General features: G+C 37.2%; 3 protein-coding genes across 4 annotated transcripts in view; 1 reads left to right on the forward strand and 2 right to left on the reverse strand.

Moving 5' to 3' along the window:
- Positions 1-361: 361 nt before the first annotated feature.
- LOC306860115 (polypeptide N-acetylgalactosaminyltransferase 6-like) lies at positions 362-2,599 on the reverse strand. The gene is made up of 6 exons (XM_079401654.1): positions 2,488-2,599; positions 1,765-1,965; positions 1,543-1,674; positions 1,358-1,459; positions 965-1,135; positions 362-801 (listed from the first exon to the last, which is right to left on the reverse strand). Exons 1-6 carry the CDS (start codon positions 2,527-2,529, stop codon positions 688-690), a joined length of 762 nt encoding a protein of 253 aa, XP_079257780.1. The 5' UTR covers positions 2,530-2,599; the 3' UTR covers positions 362-687.
- A 5,217-nt stretch (positions 2,600-7,816) lies between these two features.
- LOC306860116 (sperm microtubule inner protein 11-like) lies at positions 7,817-9,626 on the forward strand. Its single transcript, XM_079401655.1, has 4 exons — positions 7,817-8,305; positions 8,417-8,482; positions 8,740-8,875; positions 8,969-9,626. Exons 1-4 carry the CDS (start codon positions 8,218-8,220, stop codon positions 9,015-9,017), a joined length of 339 nt encoding a protein of 112 aa, XP_079257781.1. The 5' UTR covers positions 7,817-8,217; the 3' UTR covers positions 9,018-9,626.
- A 560-nt stretch (positions 9,627-10,186) lies between these two features.
- The window catches only part of LOC306860117 (adenylate cyclase type 6-like), a 63,443-nt gene continuing 52,724 nt past the window's right edge, over positions 10,187-20,905 (reverse strand). For both annotated transcript variants that reach the window (XM_079401657.1, XM_079401656.1), the window contains 17 exons: positions 20,351-20,509; positions 20,104-20,245; positions 19,722-19,850; positions 19,509-19,537; positions 19,253-19,400; positions 18,832-18,929; positions 17,851-17,938; positions 17,641-17,757; positions 16,475-16,633; positions 16,213-16,388; positions 15,452-15,475; positions 15,332-15,361; positions 15,033-15,165; positions 14,566-14,829; positions 14,232-14,436; positions 12,557-12,681; positions 10,187-12,469 (listed from right to left, as the gene is read on the reverse strand). In XM_079401657.1, the coding sequence (XP_079257783.1) occupies positions 12,341-12,469; positions 12,557-12,681; positions 14,232-14,436; positions 14,566-14,829; positions 15,033-15,165; positions 15,332-15,361; positions 15,452-15,475; positions 16,213-16,388; positions 16,475-16,633; positions 17,641-17,757; positions 17,851-17,938; positions 18,832-18,929; positions 19,253-19,400; positions 19,509-19,537; positions 19,722-19,850; positions 20,104-20,245; positions 20,351-20,509 (2,155 nt within the window). In that variant the 3' untranslated portion in view covers positions 10,187-12,340. The remainder of the gene's footprint in view (positions 12,470-12,556; positions 12,682-14,231; positions 14,437-14,565; positions 14,830-15,032; positions 15,166-15,331; positions 15,362-15,451; positions 15,476-16,212; positions 16,389-16,474; positions 16,634-17,640; positions 17,758-17,850; positions 17,939-18,831; positions 18,930-19,252; positions 19,401-19,508; positions 19,538-19,721; positions 19,851-20,103; positions 20,246-20,350; positions 20,510-20,905) is intronic.

Below are 20,905 nucleotides of genomic sequence, written 5' to 3' on the forward strand. Positions count from 1 at the left end.
CCAATGGAGAGCGCGCATACGGAATACCTAATGAGTATTAAATCCTGCTGATAAGAGCTAGAAAAAGTGGAATGTAGAGCTCTGTAAGAAAGTCAGCATGACACTGCAGATAAAAAAAATAAATAAAATATATACAAAAACACTAACATATTTCATAATTGGAACAATTAAGCATATTCGCATATATATTTAGTATAAAGATAGCTACCTCGATTTAGACATTTCGCATTAACTAAAAATACTCAATTCTATTTGATTGCATTAGCGCCACCTCGCGTTAAGGTACATACTTGATTGGATTTTTAAATAGCTAAACTTAAATCTTCCACAAAAATACATCCAGTCATTGCACACGTTGTTTACAAAAACACATTTTAATTAATCATCAGCTTTCATTAAATAAATACATTGATCAAATGCTACAACTAATCAGCGTTCAATGCGAGAAACACAATTGTTAATTAAAAGTGTGCATTATTTGACAATGATTTTAGTACATTTAATGAGTTCAGTTTAATTTGACAGATTTATAAATCAAATCAGTAATAACTCCTGATACACTGCACAAACTTACGTAGCGATGCAACATTTGTTTAACTATTCCTTGCGCTTCTGTTTAGTACAATATTCAAAAATACAAACAAAATCAGATATTCTGATGGAGGACAAGCCACTTTTGACTTCATATCAGATGAAAGACCAGTGCTGATCATTGTTGGCAGGGTCACAGTTTTTCATGATGATGTTGCCATACTCCACCATTAAACACTTACTAAACAGAGCATTGTGGACAAGATATATCTGCAAATAATTACACATATATATAGGTAAGATAACAAATCTCTAGAAGATAACACCCATAATAGTTTGGGATTATAAAATAATTTTGTGCCATAATAGTACATTGATTACTTGTGACATAATGCAGCCAGAGGCAAAGGGATGTTAGGAATATGTACCACACCTGTTGGGAAACAAGAATGAAACTCCACATCTGCTGTGGAGCTGGGACGGTTCCTTCACCCTGAAAGTTGCACAGCTCCACTCGCACGGGTACAGGCTCGATCGTCGCATGCAGACACAGCTGCTTATCAATATTATGCCTCAGCTCCTGATGTGACGTGTACTCAAAATACTACAAAGCAAAACAAAATTGAAAAAGTATAGAAAAATGGCCAATAAAATATTTAATACTAAAATTATTTTATTGCTATTTATATTCTATTATTAGTATGTATTATTTATTTATTGCATTGTGCTTATTTTGGCCAAACAAGCTAAACAAATGTTTGGACAAGTATTAATAATGGCCAATAAAAAAAATAATGTGAGGATGACAGCAGTTATCATAAAGTACCTGATTTATTCCCATGTTGTGGCAAATGAATAAAATCATTGACATCCCTCCAGGATTTTTCTCACCGATATCAAGACAAGCGTTTGTGGCAATATTCTTCAACTACAGACAAAATATGCACAAACAATTCATATTTCACTGGTAATAGCTATTGCAATAAATCCCAAATTATAATACTACATTACCGATCCAAACAGCACAGGGTTCAAATCGGGCACAAAGGCCTCAGTGAAAATGTTTTCTAGGTACCAGGAGAAATTTTTGCAATGTAGCCTTTCTTTGAGCCGCAGCCGCTCACTGATGTCCCCATATGATTTCTGTGCTCCTCAGAGGTAGAAGAGCAATATGTGAGCTGTACAATTAAGAGTTTGTAATCTAAAATATTGTCATTTAAATAGTTCTCTTACCTCCGCTGAAATGGCAGCAGCCTTTTTATTTCTGTTGTAGAAAATCTTCTTGTAATCATCCATCCAGACTTCTGCGAGGCGAACCTGGTTACATGCAATCACATCTATGCCTTTTGGGAAGGAATGTGGACTTTTGGTGCGAAAGATGTGGCCGACCACAGAACAGGGAATGATCTCTAGACTACCTCCACACAACCATACCTGCAAGAGCCAATATAATGCATAATTAATCAATATTATTCATAATACATCATGTATGACACCAGAACAGTGTGAACAATTGAAGTATTTCTTAATATTTTGAATGATCTTTTACTTATATATTTTCAGTTTATACTTTAATTTTAGTTTGGATTTTATTCATTTGTGTACTGTGCTTTTGTCATTTTTGTATATATATTTTTTTCTCTTTCATTTTTTTATTTCAGTTTTAGCTTCAGTAATTTTGGTACTTCAAATTTATTATTTAAGTTGTCATTTTTACCATATATTGTATTTATTGTATTATTAATATATATATATATATTATATAAAATGTATTATATAAAATGTTAATTAAATATAATGAATTGATTTAAAAATATCTATTTTTAATAATTAACAATAACAAAACTGTACCAGAATTAGAATAAACAGAGTTGTCAAATGTCAAAATCTTCTATTTCTGTTAAAAAAAGTTCACTCAATTGATGCAAAAGATAGAAACCTGTGAGAGGGTCTTACCCTAAATGACATTTCTATGTTCTCTGCTCCCCAAAACTCCATCTTATCATCATAAGTTCCAATGTGTTCAAAGAAATGCTTGTTAATGGCAAAAAGCCCACCGGCAATAGTGGGTGTCCTGAATGAAAAATGAAACTACATGAAAACTGGTGTCTCATATGCAATTTAAATTAAAATGTGTTATGAGAAAGGTGTCTCTGTTTGTGTAAATTTGTAAATCCTTTGCCTGACAGGATAGGTTTCATCTTTGCGTTTCACTCTCTCTTCTTCAGGTATAGTCTCCCAGCCAAAGCTCAGGATCCAGTCAAAGTTACCACGAGTATGTGTGCGGGCCAACATCACTGGCTTAATGAACTGTAGATCGTCCTTGTTGATGACAGCAATGCTTGGGCTCACAACTGTGGTAGGTTCCTGAACTAACCGGGCCAACAGGGGCTCCAACCAACCATAGAAACACTCGCCTGAAAAAACACACACAAAGTCAGGCTAGGAAGTCGACTAATATGCCTACTTGTTAACTTCAAATCGGATTAGACTGTTTACCATTCTCTCCCTTATGTTTCAAACTTTTTCTGTAATAAAACACTCAATCCTCATGGATGTATGAATATAATATATTAACCTTTTAGAGGACTAATATTTGAGCAGCTAAGGCTCATCTGTATGGACAGGTGGAGCAAGGCCACAACAAAATATTCATCCACTTCAAAACATAGACCTCTATTTATAGACTCAATCAATCATAAACTGTTAATTTGTAAATATGTTAAGCATTATTCAACAATATTTTTCAGAGTTTCTAGACTATTTTAAGACCCAGACCCTGCCCCACCTAAACTTACAGTCAGCAGCCACTACTGGATTTGACTACCTCCATCCAATTCAGTTTTTATGTGAAAGCCATAAGTTGGGCTGCACTATTTAAAGACACCAACAGCATGTACTCACAGTGGGAGTCCAGGAAGGCGAGCACCTCTCCTCCAGCCTCTCGTGCACCCATCAGTCTTGCAGTGATTAGACCTTTCCTCTCACGCTGCCTCAGTACACGCACAATCTCAAGAGACTGGACATACTGCTCTAATGGGGCTTTGAGATGATCTGAAATGAAAACAAATAATCAATACACTAAAACTAAGACCTAAACTACAAGACTTCACTTTGTTGCGTCCAGTGTAGACAGACTTTAGCTGCTGCGGCGCGGTGCGACGCGACAGAACATGACAATTGTTGCATCCGGTGTAGACACGGTGTAAGGCATTGCTATTGTGTTCTGGGTGGTTTCTAAGGCATTACTAGGGTGTTCTGGGTGGTTACATTGCTATTGTGTTCTGGGTAATGCCTTAGCAACCACTCAGAACACAACTGCGTTGCTATCACGTTCTGGGTTGCTGCTAAGGTGTTGCTTTGATGTTCTGTGTTGTTGCCAAGGCATTCCAATTGTGCTCTATTGGTTTTTAAGGTGTTAGTAGGGTGCTCTTGGTGATTGCTAAGGCACTACTAGTGTGTCCTGGGTGGTTGCTATGGTGTTGGTTGCCGAGACATTGCTAGAATGTTCTGAGTGGTTGCTAAGCTGTTGCAAAAATGCAATGCATATATGCCTTTACTTACCCTGAGTACTTGCATCATCCACCAGAATGATTTCTTTAAGTAAAACAGCCGGTGAAGTGTGTAAGACGCTGCAGATGGTGCGGAGAAGAGTGGACCATGCCTCATTGTGGAACACAATGATCACACTGGTAGTGGGTAACCGTGGACATCTGCTGAACTTCTGCTCAATGCATCTTGGAAGAGTAACAGTGATCTAGTGCTACAAGATCAAAAGGTAAAATATGAAAAATTTTGCTCAGTCTGCCTCCTGTGGTACTCACTCAGGGGGCCGCGTGTCGACACCAAGACTGCGGTGGAAGGAGATGCGGTCACTGGCAAACTGGTTAAAGCCATTTCTAGAAAGGCCTTCCTGCTTCTCCCTCAGCTCTGCAGGTGTCAAGATGCCAGTGACGAAGGGCTTCCCATCAGCTCCAGGTCCTTCTGGATCCTCCTGAGGTCTCTCTATGTGAGGCCTGAGCTCCTCCATGCTGTAGAACCCAGAGGGACATCTGGCATCTCCAGATAACGCTAAAGCCCTTTCAAAGGGTGGTATAGAGGTATACATCTGAAAATGCCAGATGCTACTGTAATTCCTACCCACAATGCCTCTATATCTTGGCTTTAAGGAAAGATCTTGATACCAGTAGCTGGCAGACCTCCACCCTCCTAGATCCAGCAGTACTACCCATAGAATGGTGATTAAAAGGGTCAGTCCCAAGATGCTCAGTTTTATGGGTAGTGTACAATGAGGACTTCGTAAACTCATCCTACAAGAAAAACCAAACAGGAGATTTTAATCTAACTTCAGCCATTTGTAGCATCTGAAAATGTCTGCAGTAAATCAGTTTGTGCTGTTTTCAATTTGAGTAGTTGCCACAAACTCATATTGATTGAGGGAATGAGTGAATTATGGAATATTGTGATTCATTTGTCACACAGCAGAACTGCAGGGGAGAGCGAGGTGATTTGAGTCGGAGGAAGTTGAGCCACCCCTTGTTTCTAGTCAACCATAAACAAAATAGGTGACATGACCACACATATTTGAAGAGTTAACCACTTTACTAACCCTGTGATGGAGAGAGGCCCATTGAGTAATTCGTAACTTTTAAAGGGGTCATCGGATGCCCATTTTCCACAAATCGATATGATTCTTTAGGGTCTTAATGAAAAGTCTATAACAGGGGTGCCCAACCCTGCTCCTGGCGATCGACTGTCCGACAAAGTTCAGCTCCAACTCTAATCAAACACACCTGAAGCAACTAATTAAGGTCTTCAGGATTAAAATTTCTCAATGGTAGTGTAAGAAATTATGATCCGCACTCATGAGATCAGTCTTCTTTTTTCGTTAAATTTAACGTTCATCACCGATGGGGAAAAGACAGTGGTAGTGTAAAAAACACCACCTTTACCCTGTCAAAATCAGCTTGGTTTTCATCAAGCCATTTTTTTAAGGCTACGTCCCTTTAAATTCTCATGACTCTGCTGACCCCACCCGTCTCTTCCGAGAGGTGACGAGCAAGCCGCGAAACCAGCTAACAAGCACATATTAGGAAAGGCGATTTGCAAAGATTCATTTAAAAAAAGCGTTATACTCACTTCTTCTGTAGATGAAGCTGGATCACGAATGATTCGGGCGAACAGACGCATTTATGTAGATCGGGGATCGGCACATTCACTTCAAAGCGAAAGTAATGTTAATCCTCTGCATCTTCAGCAGCTCAGATGTCCGGAGTAAATGACGATTGCTATGTTCATTATTACATCCAACAACTAAACGTCTCCAATTAAGCAATTGAGGCATCTTGTCTTCCCCTGCACCGGAGGCAGACAGCTCTCAGCTCACTCAGGGCGGGTCTAAGGTAGGACGGCCTTGTCAATCAACTATCGTGGGAGGGGTCTGTACAGAACTACATCATTCTGACAGGAACCTCAGAACAGCCTGATTTGAGAAAGGGGATTTTAAAATAGGGATTTAAAAAAAAAAAAAAACACACTGGGTGGATTTTTATCATTATAGGATGGATGTGGACACACACTTCCAACACATTGTTCAAACAACTTGAAAAGTGAATTTTGCATCCGATGACCCCTTTAAGTAAATAAATTAAAAATAAATAAAAATTTGCAGTTCAGAGTGATTTTTGTATGTTTGACTATTCATGCTTCTTATGTCTGAACAATTACAGACAAATCTGAATGAAATCTGAAGTTAGAATGATGTTAGCTCTAAACTGCTGGATGATACAAGTTTGTGCAAATGTAGGAGTGGGGTAATTTGAGCCAAAAGTATTATTTTACTGTAATTCTACAATAATATTTCATTAATTTTAGACCAAACTTTTTTGATTTTGTTCTGGATTTGATTTTGTTCTGAAAATTTTAAACAGGCCTTGTTTATGAAAATTGGTCACTGAAGTTATGAAGATGTATTTCCCTGCAACATTTATAAGTAGGATGTTGAGTAATTAGCCCAGTTCTGTAAGGTCAGTTGAACTATTTTGTTCTGACTTTTTTAAATAATGTTAAAAATTCCTGCAAAGTCAACCCAGTGTCACGAGCCACAGGCAGGAAAACTCCTTGCACGAATGGCCAGTTCATCACAAGGCTCGCACATAGATTTTACAAAGTCATATTTATTGAATTTATCTTCCCTTGATATAGCATGAGGTGAAAATGTCCAGTTTTACTTAAGCATAATTGGTGGCCCAGTTTAACCCCATGTGGCTCAATTTACCCCTCACCAGGGGCAAGTTGAGCCAAGAAACCACTTTTCTTTTCTTTTTATGAAAGCATCCAAAGTGATGCACCATATCATGAAATTTATATAAATATTTAAGTTGGACCCATTACTGTCACGTGCTCACTTTAAACACACTAAATAAAAACGGTCTCAACCCACCCTGCTGTCCCCTAACCTTTGGCCCTCGAGCAGTTAAAAATAAACCTGCGTCTAGTGGAAGAACATTGTTTTGGTAGTGCTTCAGCTCTGCTCCTCTCTGCAGATGAATGTGGTTTGAAGCACCGGTGTGCACAAGGAGACAGGACATCTTATCAGACATAAAAAGAAATGTTGAGTAATAATGAAGTCAAACTACTAATCTTTATTAATTTATTATTTTAATCTCTAAAAGAACCACATAGCCCAACCTAAAAGACTATAATGAGACCCTGGAGCACAAAAGCAGTCATAAGTAGCACTGGTATATTTGTAGCAATAGCCAACAATACATTGTATGGGTCAAAATGATCAATTTTTCTTTTATGCCAAAATTCATTAGGGTATTGATCACGTTCCATGAAGATATTTAGTAAATCTTCTACCTTAAATATATCAAAACTTAATTTTTGATTAGTAATATGTATTGCTAAGAAGTTCATTTGAACAACTTTAAAGGCGATTTTCTCAATATTTTGAATTATTTTATTTTTTTATTGCACCCTCAGATTCCAGATTTTCAATAGTTGCATCTCAGCCAAATATTGTCCAATCCTAACAAACCATACATCAATGGAAAGCTTATTTATTCAGCTTTCGAACAATTATGACTGGTTTTGTGGTCACATATAGCAAAAAACCTACCTAAATATGAGAAAGTACCAGTAATTGTATAAATAAATATATATATATAAAACACGTAGACAACAATGGACTGATGCCAATTCCATAATTTGAGTGATAAATCTGTCTTATAAAGGACTGAGGTGGTGCTTCAGTTTAAGTATGTAACTGTTACTTACCTGCACTAAAGCGAAGCGTTGTAGCCACTTTTCAGCTGTAAACATACACGCCAGAGAAAATATTTATAAAATGGCTCGTATTTAGTTTTTTCAGAGCAGTAAAAGCATCATGCCAGGTGCATCTCATTGGATAATTTAACCCTCGGTTTATTTCCTGCACAAACAAACAAATGGTGTGCGAAGGAACAGGAAGTTAGTTAGTGGACTGAGGGGATATTTAGGAAGCGAACAATATTATGACTTCGAATTGCTTTATGGTTTATAAAAGTGCTGATAAACAAACTGGAGATGGGGGCAGTGCAAGTATCCATGGCAACACTTAAACAGCGTTTGAAGACCGCGCGTGAATCTCGTGGTCGACTCTCTTCGGTGCAGTTTTGCTAGTTCTCATAATACAGTTTGATTATGGCTTTCTTCGGACTCACATATTTGGGCTATCAGAACCCTTTTGGGGACAGGATGGCAACATCTACCCAAAACAAACGTACACGAGGTATGGCTGCTTTGGTGCGAGGTTACGTTAATACAGGCGCTTTCTACGGGTCTTTAGCACATCTGTTTACCTAAAGTACTGGTGTCCAATATGTTTGTTTTTTCCTTTCAGACTCATCAGACCTGCATCTCGGCAGCCAGAGCAGATATCAGGACTTCAGCAGACGCGTTCAGATGTGTAAGTTCATATTAAATACATCAAACACCCACATACTGAATGTGTTACATACTAAAGAGAGGTTTTGTGTGTGTTTATGTATAGTTCATATAATTATGCTTGCTCAAAATGGAGAAAGTGATATGTTCAGATAAATTCATGACCAGTATGGATTTTTTAAATGAACGAGTTTTAATAATTTATCTTAAATGTAAATTAATTGGATGCTTTTTTTGGTGGTCAGTGTGACATTGATGAGATCTTGTTTCTCTTTTTAGCTCCTAAAGAACTGTACCGTGTACCTGTGACGGACAACCAGCAGTATGGTTGGTGGGTTTCCTCCGATGGCCTGAAGAACCAGCAGCCTTGGACTCAAACCCGTCGCTTCCCACACAAACACAGCGAAATGACAAAGTATGAAGGATCTTAAGCTGTGTAGGCCAATGTGTGTCAACAGACAGTTAATGGATATTGCTTTAATAATGCATATTTCACTTATTTTCTCAGGTTTGTGAATGAGATGTCAAGGACCTGTCCAGACTTCAGCTTGTTTTGATTCCTGGTCTGTGAAACTGTAAGACAGTATGTTCACATGGTGATCACAGACCCATAATACTGCGACACTGCATTGTGTTACTTCGCTTTGCAGAACAGGAGGTGCAGAGGACACACAACTCACATTAATGCAAGTGTAACATATCCACTGCACATCTATGACTGTGCCATATTGTTTATAGAATTTGCAATAAATTTAGTCCCGATCTGTATGTGCTAAATGTTGTTCTTTGCATATACCTGCATTATGGTGGCTAAGTCCAGTAATAATAAAACAATGAACCATTTGTGAATAAACCTGACCTGAAACAGTTTTCATTCGGAAACTTCTTCCTGAGTTTTAGTAGACCACTTAATGTTCTGATTCTTCTTTCGTTAGTATCAAAAACTGACTACAACAAGATGAAATGATGATCTAGATCTTGAATTACAGCTCAACAAATGCATAAAATATTTACTGAGCAAGGCATCTTGATTTACACGCAACTCTCATGTAGAGTTTTGAAAGGCAGAAATTAATCGGTTCACATTGTTCAAATGTAAAAAAGTGATACTAGTTTGATTATAGAAGTGATAATCGGTAATTGTAAATAAATAAAAATCTGGTGATAAACAAAATGGTGATAAAACAGGTGAAATCTACAATGTACATTATCAATATTCTGAAGCAAAAAAAAAATGGTGCAATGCCTAATATACACCAAAATAAAATGTTTAAAGCATTTTGTGACCCTGGACCACAAAACCAGTCATAAGGGTTAATTTTTTTAAATTTAGATTTATTCATCGTCTGATAAGCTTTCCATTGATGTATGGTTTGTTAGGATCAGACACTATATGGCCGAGATACAACTATCTGGAATCTGAGGGTGCAAAAAATTCACAATATTGAGAAAATCACCTTTAAAGTTGTCCAAATGAAGTTCTTAGCAATGCATATTACTAATCAAAAATTAAGTTTTGATATATTTACGGTAGGAAATTTACAAAATATATTCATGGAACATGATCTTTACTTAAACATCCTAAAGATTTTTGGCATTAAAGAAAAATCAATAATTTCGACCCATACAATATATTTTTGGCTATTGCTACAAATATACCCCAGCGACGTAAGACTGGTTTTGTGGTCCAGGGTCACATTTAAACAAAACCACAATAAAAAGCAATCACAAATAAAATACTTTTTTTTATTATTATTTTAGAGGGGAAAAGTCTGTCTATATTCATCAAGAGTCTTTTCTCAACTTTCCTTTGCAAAGTTGAAAAGCTCGTCCCTTTTCTAATCCTTCGACTAAAGTAAAAACAAGAATGAAACAAACGAACGAAAAGGTAAACGAAAACAAAGAGACGATCAGGAGGCGTTCAGCCCTGATCTAGACAGAGGCCGCAGTGTGAGAGTCAGTAGTACTAAAATACACTCCTGCTAGTCTGCAGTACATCAGGTACTGTGTTTGCTTCCCTCACGCTGAATCTCCATTCTTGTACGCTTTTATTGCACGTACTGGACGGAACAACAGGGCGCCCTGCCTTTGGTACGAACATGATCAACTGACATGCAATGACCAGATTACAATCAAAGCAAGTTTTCAATAAGTGAAGAACGCATAGCAGGAAAAGACAGTGCTTTGGCCGTCATGCTAGTCGCTGAAAGAGGTGAGCGAGTTAACGAATGTTAATGGCGTCCACCGGATGAATCGCATTGTACACCGTGTGATACATAGAGGCACTGTTATCATATGCTGAATTTGTTCAATTAAGGCAAATGCACTGCAATTCTCACTGCACGCATGCAGTGTTCGGGAAGTCTTCTATGTTATTAAATAGCTGGCTAGCAACTGCTTACCTAATGCATTTGAAGTTTACGGTTTAGATATGTATTTTCCCAAGTGGCTTTTTCCTTAAAGAGATGTTCACTACAATGAATGGAGGGAATATTGTTGATCTGATCATACGTCAATGACTGCAGTTGATCTGTTAGTACCAAATGTCTCAATTCAGGTCTTTGTTCCCTCTCCTCAGCTGGAATGGAATCATAATAGAATAGATATAAGAACAACCAGAATAGGAATAATTAAAAAAAATGGATACAGAGGTGATACAAAATACCCAAAACAACTTCAGGGAATCAAACAAACAAACAAAAATCGTAGAGAAGATACCACAATCAGACATGCTTTTGAGCTGTTTAGTTTGGCAAGAAAGCAGCTAGTTGTATCATAGAAACCTCACAGTGAAAAGAGTTATGCCCCGTCGAGATTACAAAGCACAGTATTCAGTCATAATTTATAGATATATTTCTTTCATTTTTAAAAAAGTCCTTCTAGAATGAACTGGATCTGGTCTTGTACCGTGGTATCCAATGCCGTGGCTGTTCCCCAGATGCCTGCGAAAAACTCTTTTTTTCCTTTTGTTTCATTTTGTACCAAAAATACTTCTTTGGAAAAAGAAGAAATGGTTGACGGAACACACGAAACAAAACCGAAGTCTTCCTTGAGAATGCGTTGAAGGCCCAGACCTGGTCGTACTTCAAAAAACCCCAAAAAACTACTGTTCCACAGCATGACTTTAAATATGATATCAGTCCTTCATATGACCCGGTGAACAACGCTCCCCCAGTCACCCGCATTGCTGGTCAATCAATCAGTGTAATTTACTCTTAATGATAAAACGTCATAAAAAAACAGGAATCAAATCGAGGGGTGAGGACGTCAGAGCATTACATAATATTCAAACCTTCCGCAAACGTTTTGACACCTTCTTTTCTATTAAATACTTTGGTCTTTGGTCAGTAGTTCTCTTCTTAATCTATACAGATACTGTATTCGCACACACACAGATATACGAGCGTACGTGTTCATGTACGGTATAAATGTGTATGTGTTTTTCACACTTGTTCCATAAAGGACTTTTTGCACAAAACATCAAGATTAAAATAAATAAGGAATTCCGAACAAAACATGAGTACCTGTATTTATATTCTCCTGAAATAAAAAATAACAGGAAAAAAAATGTCACGCAAAAATAAAACTGGAGAAAATGCCTTATGTACAGCGTTTTTCTTCGGCAAATAAAGGCCTTTGTTAAATAAACAGACTTTGCATCTTTCAAGCAGCCTGAGGGAGAGGCTTAAAAACAATCGTCCTTCAAGGTGCACAGCCATATCCATGAGCGCCACGACTCTCCAGTCTGGAGTCTGCTTTGTTTTTTTTTCAATAATCTTTTTATTTGTTTTTTCTTCAAGTGATGGCGATGGCTACTTGTTTGTCTTCTGCTTGCCTCCTCTCTGGGGAATTGTGGGAATCCAAAAAAACTAGTGCACTGCTAACTGTTGGGAGGTCCTTCGTTTAGGAAGTAAGTGGTCATCTCACCCTTGCCTTTCACCTTTACGACCCCTCGACACTCCAGCTGGTAACCTTTACTGGATAACACCTGGTGCAGGTCTGTGGTCACCTGCAAGGCATCCAGTAAGACATCAGAAAATCACTTCTAAACGACTTGCTCATTATGACTAAGGCATCTAAAGACTTGAAAGTTTACCTGAATGTGGTCTGGGACCCCTGTACTGTCCATCCGACTGGCCACGTTTACTGTGTTTCCCCAGATATCATACTGCGGCTTCCTGGCGCCAATAACTCCTGCGACCACTGGCCCAATGTTCAGTCCTGCACACAAACATGCATATGCCAATTTAGAAATGTACCCTTAGTATTCATGTTTCAAAAAGTAAAAAAGAAAAAGGTTATTTAACGTCATATTTTAGTATTATTTATAGTATTTATTAATATTGTGGATTTGCATTAATTTTTATTTTAGTACATTTTTACTTCTCTTTAGCTGTAATTTTTTATTATCTTACTTCAGTTAGTTGCCAAGGCATCATTTCTTATTTCAGTTTTTTTGTATAATATTATAAATGTATTTATTATTATTAAATATACAATATAATATTAGGGATGGGCAAGTTAGCTCATTATTATCGCATTAATTAATACTGACAATTATGTATTTTATTTTTTTAAATATTATTATTATTATTTTGAAAGTCTGTTGCTCACTGGCTCTGAATGCACATACAGACAAACTATGGGTCACAGGAGGGGTGGGATGTTGATCAACCAATGAGAACATTTGGGGTGGGCCTAAGACTGTAGCAGCGCTCACATGATTTTATCGCTCCCGATTAAATTATTCAAGCAATAACATTCCCAAACGACTGTTTACTGTTATTTTGAACAGAAAAGCAAGCATGGGCTGCTGCGTGCATGGTTTGGCACTCCCTTTACGATCACTAAAAAGCTGACATCTCAGTTCATCGCGATCTCATGAAGCTCTGTAATAACAATGAATATAAGCACAATGAATCTTCCATAATGTCTACACTTAGTGTGTTATAATGAGAGGATTCGTGAGCAATTTTTAGCACTGCGCAAGAACTTTTGAGTGTGAGTGGATTCTAACTTAAACACCTTTGATTGGCCATTGTGTTCCTGAAATCAGCATATATGTTTGCGATTGGCTACATTGCTCAATATTACATTAATGTTTAAGTTGAGATTTACAATGCTACTATGTAAAGGGAATACTGATGTTAAAAATCACCTTGTTTGTTTAAAGTGTTTGCAAACAAAATGTCATTGCACTTTTGTTCATATAGCAGTACTTATAAAATAAAAGTATACAAAACACTACTTTTGAATTCATTATTGAATTTTGCGCGTAACAATGCGATTAATCTCGATTAATCATACAGAAAAATCATGCGATTAATCGCTTTAAAAATTTTAATAGTTTCCCAGCACTAATTAATATACAATTTTTTATTGTTTTAATTAACAATAACAACACTGAGTGTAACTATCAAGTCAAGGTAAGATGCATAAACATCTTAATATTTTCAGAAAGTTTTTTTTTAATAAACTTTAAAGGTAATTTTTTTTTTTTTAGTTTATTAGAGTTTTCAGGTTTATCATGGCGAAAAAAAAAAAAAAAGACCAAATTTTCAATGTGGTAATTTTCGTCAATCTGAATGAATCCAATCTGGTTTTAGATTCTGAAAGTTCTGTTTATATGAATCCTGAACTACCTCGCATTGTCATAAAATAGGCTTAGTGACCTTGACACACAATCATGCACAACATGAGTTTAATTTGGTAGAAAAAAAAAATCGGCAAACAATGGACAGCTATGTGACCCTGCAGGTTTTGAAACTCACCGATCTTCATCTGGAAGTTGTTGAAGGAATGCTCATTGATGTATTTCATCTGCTCACGGAGGTGCATGGCGTAGTCAGCCAGGGCGGTTATATGCGAGCGGCCTTCCTTATCGTAGGTGGAGTCGTTAAGGCCAGATGCAGCCATGTAGGTGCTACCAATGGTCTTTATTTTCTCCAGCTGCCTGTATTTCTCCTCACTGATGATCTGCAAGAGAGGAGAGATATAGAAGGGAGGTTTTCATAAATATACAAGACCGTTCAAAAGACCCTTTCATATTGGTCATACTGAATGGTGTAATAATTAAAGATTCCCTTATTCTTTTCAAACACAAACCTCATCAAAATCAGCGATGATTTCATTGAGGAGCCTCAGACACTCCACTCCCTCGTTGTTGGCCTCCAGCTCCACGTAGAACTCGGAAAAGTTGCTGATGGAGGCGAACATGACAGCCACACACTCACACGACTGGTAGTACAGCTCGTCATTCCTCCTCTCTCTGGCTAGAAAGTGGGCGGCCACGTCTTTGGGCAGGATGTTGTGGAGAAGCCGGCGGTTGTAGGCTTGAAGTTCCTCCATCTCCTCCTTTTCTTCTGTGGCCTGTAGAATAACAGACAAATTATAGATTTTAAATTCTGAAAGGATGAAATTCTCTATGTATTTTTTAAACATTGTTTATTGACATTATTGACATATAATTTTACATCTTAGTGTGCCAAGCTAACAACAACAAAGATCTGTAGCAGTAGTTCAGTGGTTAAACTTCTGGTGTCGACCAAAATATCGTAGGCTCAAACACTGACCTGAAGTTTCCAAAGGAAGTCTAGACGAGCTGTTGACTCCACTTGCTGGGCATGTAGGTACAGTGCTAGTACAAAAACAGTGAGGATCACTGGGGTCATGACCTTTAGGGACACTTTAGTCACCCTGAAAGTACTGAAACAAGAGAGATCAGGTCAGACACAGGATAAATTATTTACATCACAGCATGGATGTAACAGAATACAGCACACAGCCACTACAAAGAGTTAGTGTCTTTAAGTAAACAATAAAAATCATTCAAAAACAATGAATGCATGGGGGAAAAAATGACTGAACATACCACTGCTCAGTAGTTGTATTGAGATTGGACCTGTGGGAAAACCAAGAACATTAAACAATTTTGCATTTATAAAAACAATAAATTAGAAATTACGAATAATGGGATGAATTTAAGTCTCACCATTGCAGAGTTTCATTGAAAACACTAAAAAAAAACAGCAAAAACACTTGTTTTTAACACAACATAAATATGCAGTGTAAAGGTTAACATCACAAGAACTTTTAAACCAGCATTTATTTACAAATTAGTATTCAAATCAGAGATATTTTAATATGTTTTAATATTTTATTTTATATTATTTCATATATATTATAATTAATATTGCAAACCAGTTTTAACTGAAACTTAAAAATGATTAAAAATAATTTGGTAATAATAAATAATTATTAATTATTAATAATAATAATTCAGATAGATAGATAGATAGAATAAGTTTAAGATACTACTACTAAAATTACTAAAATGACTGAAAATACAAAAATTGCTGCAACTAAAACTAAAGTAAAATACACAAAAAAAATTGAATATTATAAAAAACTAAACTAATAAAACAAAAACTTGCTCAAAATTTAAATGTAAACTAAAAATATAAAAATAAAACCTAATTTAAAATATCAAATAATAAATCATAATGATATATAAATAATACTTAACATTGTTGCAAACCACAGACCACAGTATTTAATAGTTGAATACTAATTGATGTAATAAAATGTAATTATATTACTCACTGAATGTAATCACAAACAACAGGCCACAGATCATCTGGTAAATTATGGCTCATTATATTATAATCTGAACATAAAGCCGCTACAAAAACACTTCTCTGTGTGCTGTTTGAGCTGTACTGACGCCCTCTAGTGGCTGGCAGCGGTACTCACAGAGCATTGGCAGTAACGAAGAGGTCTGCGTTGTCAAACAGCGCCACCTCTGGCCACTCCACAAGCAGCAGGAAAGTGAGCTGGATGAGCAGCATTAAAGCCAGCTTCCCTATACTACTGATCTGCAGGAACACTGAGCAGGCCAACAGGGTCAGCAGCACACTGTAGCTGAAATACTGAAAGAGACATGAGGGATAAAACCTGAGTCCGGTTTCATTTGCAACATTGTTTTAATCGTAGTGTGACTATACACACATTATACCTCAGGGAAGGGGCAGGAGGGAGTGTTGCTGGGACAGATATTCAGGCCGTCTGCTGCAGAACGAGACAAGTTGTGAATCACACAGGGAGTCACCATCTCAGACGACCAGTTAAACTGCTCTGCTACACAGTCCACAAGCTTCTGTGTATTACAGGAAAACTGCAGGAAACACAAAACATACACTCAGAATACATAATCAAAATACATAATCAGATTTTCTTCTACATACATCACTTGCTCAGCAATGGATCCTCTGCAGTGAATGGGTGCCGTCAGAATGAGAGTCCAAACAGCTGATAAAAACATCACAATAATCCACAAGTAACCCACACCACTCCAGTCCAGTCCATCAGTTAATGTCTTGTGAAGCTTAAAAAAACTGTGCGTTTGTAAGAAACAATCATTATCATTAATGCATTTTAACTATAACCATTTGTTTTAGGCTCAATACAAGTCCTTTAATATTATTTTTGCTTTCTTCAGAGAAAAAGTCATCTCAGCTGAAACAGGAGAGAAATATGCACAGATCAAGCACCATTTACAAGTGAAAGCAGTCTAAATCAGTTCTAAGCAAATACATTGGTGTGTTTTGATGTTTCGATATTATGAAATATGGACTTGTGTTTTGCATAGAAGTGATGGTTTAAAGTCAAAACATTTTAATGCTGGATTTGTTTCTTACAAACACAGCTTTTAGTTGTTTGGACTCTCATTCTGACGGCACCCATTCACTGCAGAGGATCCATTGGTGAGAAATCTGTTCTGATGAAGAAACAAACTCATCTACATCTTAAAGGGTGAGTAAATTTTCAGCAAATGATAATTTTTGATTTAACTATTCCTTTAAATGGATATTTCACCACCTCAAAATAAACACTCTGCACTTTTCTAATGCTTTTCTGCCATTTTTGGATTGTATTTTTGTATTTTGTCATTTATTTTTATTGTATGGATTACAACACTCTGGACATTTTGGCAAATGTTGTGTTCTGTAGACGAAAGAAAGTAATACGCGTTCGGATCAACATACGGGTGAGTAAATGATGACATAATTGGTATTTTAAGTAATATTTGTGACCATACAGTCTCTTCGGAAGAAATAAGATCGTTAGCTAAAGTGTTAGACACACTAATGTTGTGTGAAGTGATTTGGCAGCTCTGCATACCATATTGACAAAGGCAGAGATGAAGACGAGGATGATGGTGAAAACTCCCACCAGTGTGCTGTTGGTGCGAGACTGAACAATCTTCTTGGACACAGTCTGCATAGCAGCAGGGAAGAGCTGCAAGACAGAGCGAAAGAAAAGCCAATTGTACAAGTTTGTACAAAAGAAAATGCAAAAGAATGAAAAACAGCATAATTAGACGGAGCTCACCTTCACACAGGAGTAAATGGCACAGATGAAGAGGATGTTGGCAAGAATGATGAAGATACTGATGTATATTCCCAGCATGACCAGAGTACTGCAAAACACACAGGTTTCAGATTCATGTTAAGTGTGTGGGTGTGTGTGTCTGTGTGCGTACTTAGCCATATATTAGGGACAAATTTGTACAGAAGTGAGGTAAACCTGACAAAACCTTCTTTTGGGGATGCCCTCATTTAAAAAAAAAAAAAAAATTTTTTTTTTTTTTTTTTTTCAATTGTAATAATGCAGAAAGTTTTCTTTTAGGATTAAGGTGCAGTCGCATTAGCAACTAGAATTAGCATGGTACAAACAAGGTCTAGTGTCCATTGTCAATAGCATATGCATACAGTGAAGTGCTCACAGTGAAGTCACTTCATAACCAAGCAGCTTTCTGTTGGTCAGCAAGGCAAATATGTGAATCTAGAACACAAACGAAATCTGCGAGGGGAACTTTTTTGCCAAAACTATTGGAACGATTTCTATTGGAATGACTGGATTTCGCTTGCAAAATTTCGCAGAGCGACAGTAAACATGACCGCCATCTTTAGAGAGTGGGTTAGGTTATAGTATATATAACTAGCTGTAAACAAAAACAAAACAAGGCTAAGGAAAGTCCCCCATTTAAAGGGACAGTTCACCCAAAAATGAAAATTCTGTCACCATTTACTCACACTCAAGTTATTCCAAACATGTATGAGTTTATTTCTTCTGTTGAACACAAAATACAATATTTTGAAGAATTTTGGTGACCAAACAGTTGATAGCCATTGACTTCAACAGTATGGAAAAATATACACAATGGAAATCAATGGCTACTGTCAACTCGTACAGATTTGGCACAACTTGAGGGCGAGTAAATGATGACAGAATTTTCATTTTGGAGTGAACTATCCCTTTAAGTACGAGTGTGTGTGTGTGTGTGTGTGTGTGTGTGTGTTTATCACTCACTGAGGGAATACGACGATCTGGATAAAAGAGATGAAACAGAAGACCAGCAGGGTACAGGCCACATAACCACCAAAACGATCATCTACTTTCTTAGCGTACTAGAAACAAGACCAAAATATAAAATAGAATTAAAATATGTTGATTTACCAATCTGTGCCAAATATGAATGCTGCGTGTTGATTGTTGATTGCTAACGACCAACAACCACCCAGAAGATCCTGTTAACCTAATGACATGTTAAAAATAGCTCAGAACAACTCAGAAGAATTCAATCTACTTCTCGTCTTCCTAAATACCAAACAAGAAATTGGAGGACATTTGATCTCTCATGATCTCATCCATCCTGTTAGTCTGCTAGACGATCGGCACAACTAAATTAAACTGTAAAAGCTGGAACTCAGCCAGTGTCTTCGAGTCTGACCTTCTTCTCCAGGCTGGAGGTTTGGAAGGTGAGGAGGAACTTCTTCACGTGGTCTTTGCGGAGCTGGTCGATACTGCGAGCGTCAATGGCACGGCCCAAAAACTCATCCACCTCATCCTCGGGGTTCAGCGCCTCCTGAGCACCACGGCTGCGTTTGTGAGAAGAACAGTTAGAATAGCACATTTTTATTTGTACATTTAGCATTCCTTTTTTCACCACTGCATTTATTCTCTAAAAGCTAAAAACAAACACTCACTTGTCTTTGCTGGATGTTTCATCAATGCCCTGAGTGAAGAGAAGAAACAAATGTGAGCCAAAGAAGATTAGAAAGATCTGAGAGTAATGTAGGAGGACTGAAAGAACAAGGTAAAGGCAGAAATCGGCTGAAGGAACAGGAGAGAGAGGTCAGGCGAGTGTCATAGGGAGTGGGTGACAGATTCAGGGGCCGACAGGTCATGTGGGGTCTCACCATCTGTCTGAAGACTTTGGAGTCTTTAGTCCTGGAGAAGGATCTGTCAGGCACCCATCGTGGTACCAGACCCTCGTTAGAGTTCGTCCGCGTGCGCTGCATCTTAGCCATCATGGCCTTCTCCTCTTTCTGAAACAGTCAAGTGCAAAGGAAAAGTTTTGTGCTCAAGCATCTTGAATTAGGGATGCATTGATAAGATTTTCATGTTATGTTCATATGAAAAAATGAAAGAATAAAGACTAAAAAAGGCTAAAGAGTAAATAAAAACAATGTAAAATGATTTTCATATTATGCTAGAATAGATAACCGATAAATGACATCTAACAAATAACAGCCAATATTAAAATGAGATTTTTAGTCTAAATAAAATGACGTGTCTAACCCGCTTTTGACTGCAGCCCAAGACTAGGAAGGTCTCAATGCTGTTCTCTTTCAGGTAGGCGTTTCTCTCCCCTCCAAAGCCTGGTTCCACCTCATAGTCTCCATTCAGGTACTGCAGAGTAGCTTTAGTGATATGGATCCTCCTGAGGAAAAAAATGGGTTTCAGTAATGATGTTACATGAATTTTGTGGTTACTAAGCAGTCTCTCCAGTGTTATGTATAGCTATGTGTACATGACTGACTCTCACCCGGCTTTGCCTCCAGCCTCCATGTGGTTGGCCAGCGTGACGTCGTTGGACCACACGTCGAATTGCCACTTTCTCAATCCAAGAACTCCACAGTGCACACGACCACTGTGGATCCCGACCCGCATGTTTACATTGACCCCTGTGACCTCTCGCACCAATCTGCGACACAAACAGGTTATTAATAAATCACATGCTGCAGTCAGTATTATTTTTACATATTAGTCAAATTATTTTTAGTATTATTTTTACATATTAATAGTCTGTATTAGCTTTTATTAGCAGCTAAATTTAATTTTAATTTAATTTCTAAATTTCAATTTAATATTTAGTTTGTTTTAGAAGTCAATTCACAGATTTATTAAATAATTATAAATAGTTATCATTAAACAATAACTGTAATACAATAATATGAATAATTACATTAAATAATAAAAAACACTGGCCATTTGTTCCAACTATCAAGGTCTCACTTTAACTTTAAACTTTAATATAAAAATTATATTTGTTACCATACAAATCTATACGTGTTTTCTTCATAAATCCCTCATAAGCAAA

This window comes from Barbus barbus, assembly GCF_936440315.1.
Source record: "Barbus barbus genome assembly, chromosome: 41".
NCBI classification, from domain to species: domain Eukaryota; kingdom Metazoa; phylum Chordata; class Actinopteri; order Cypriniformes; family Cyprinidae; genus Barbus; species Barbus barbus.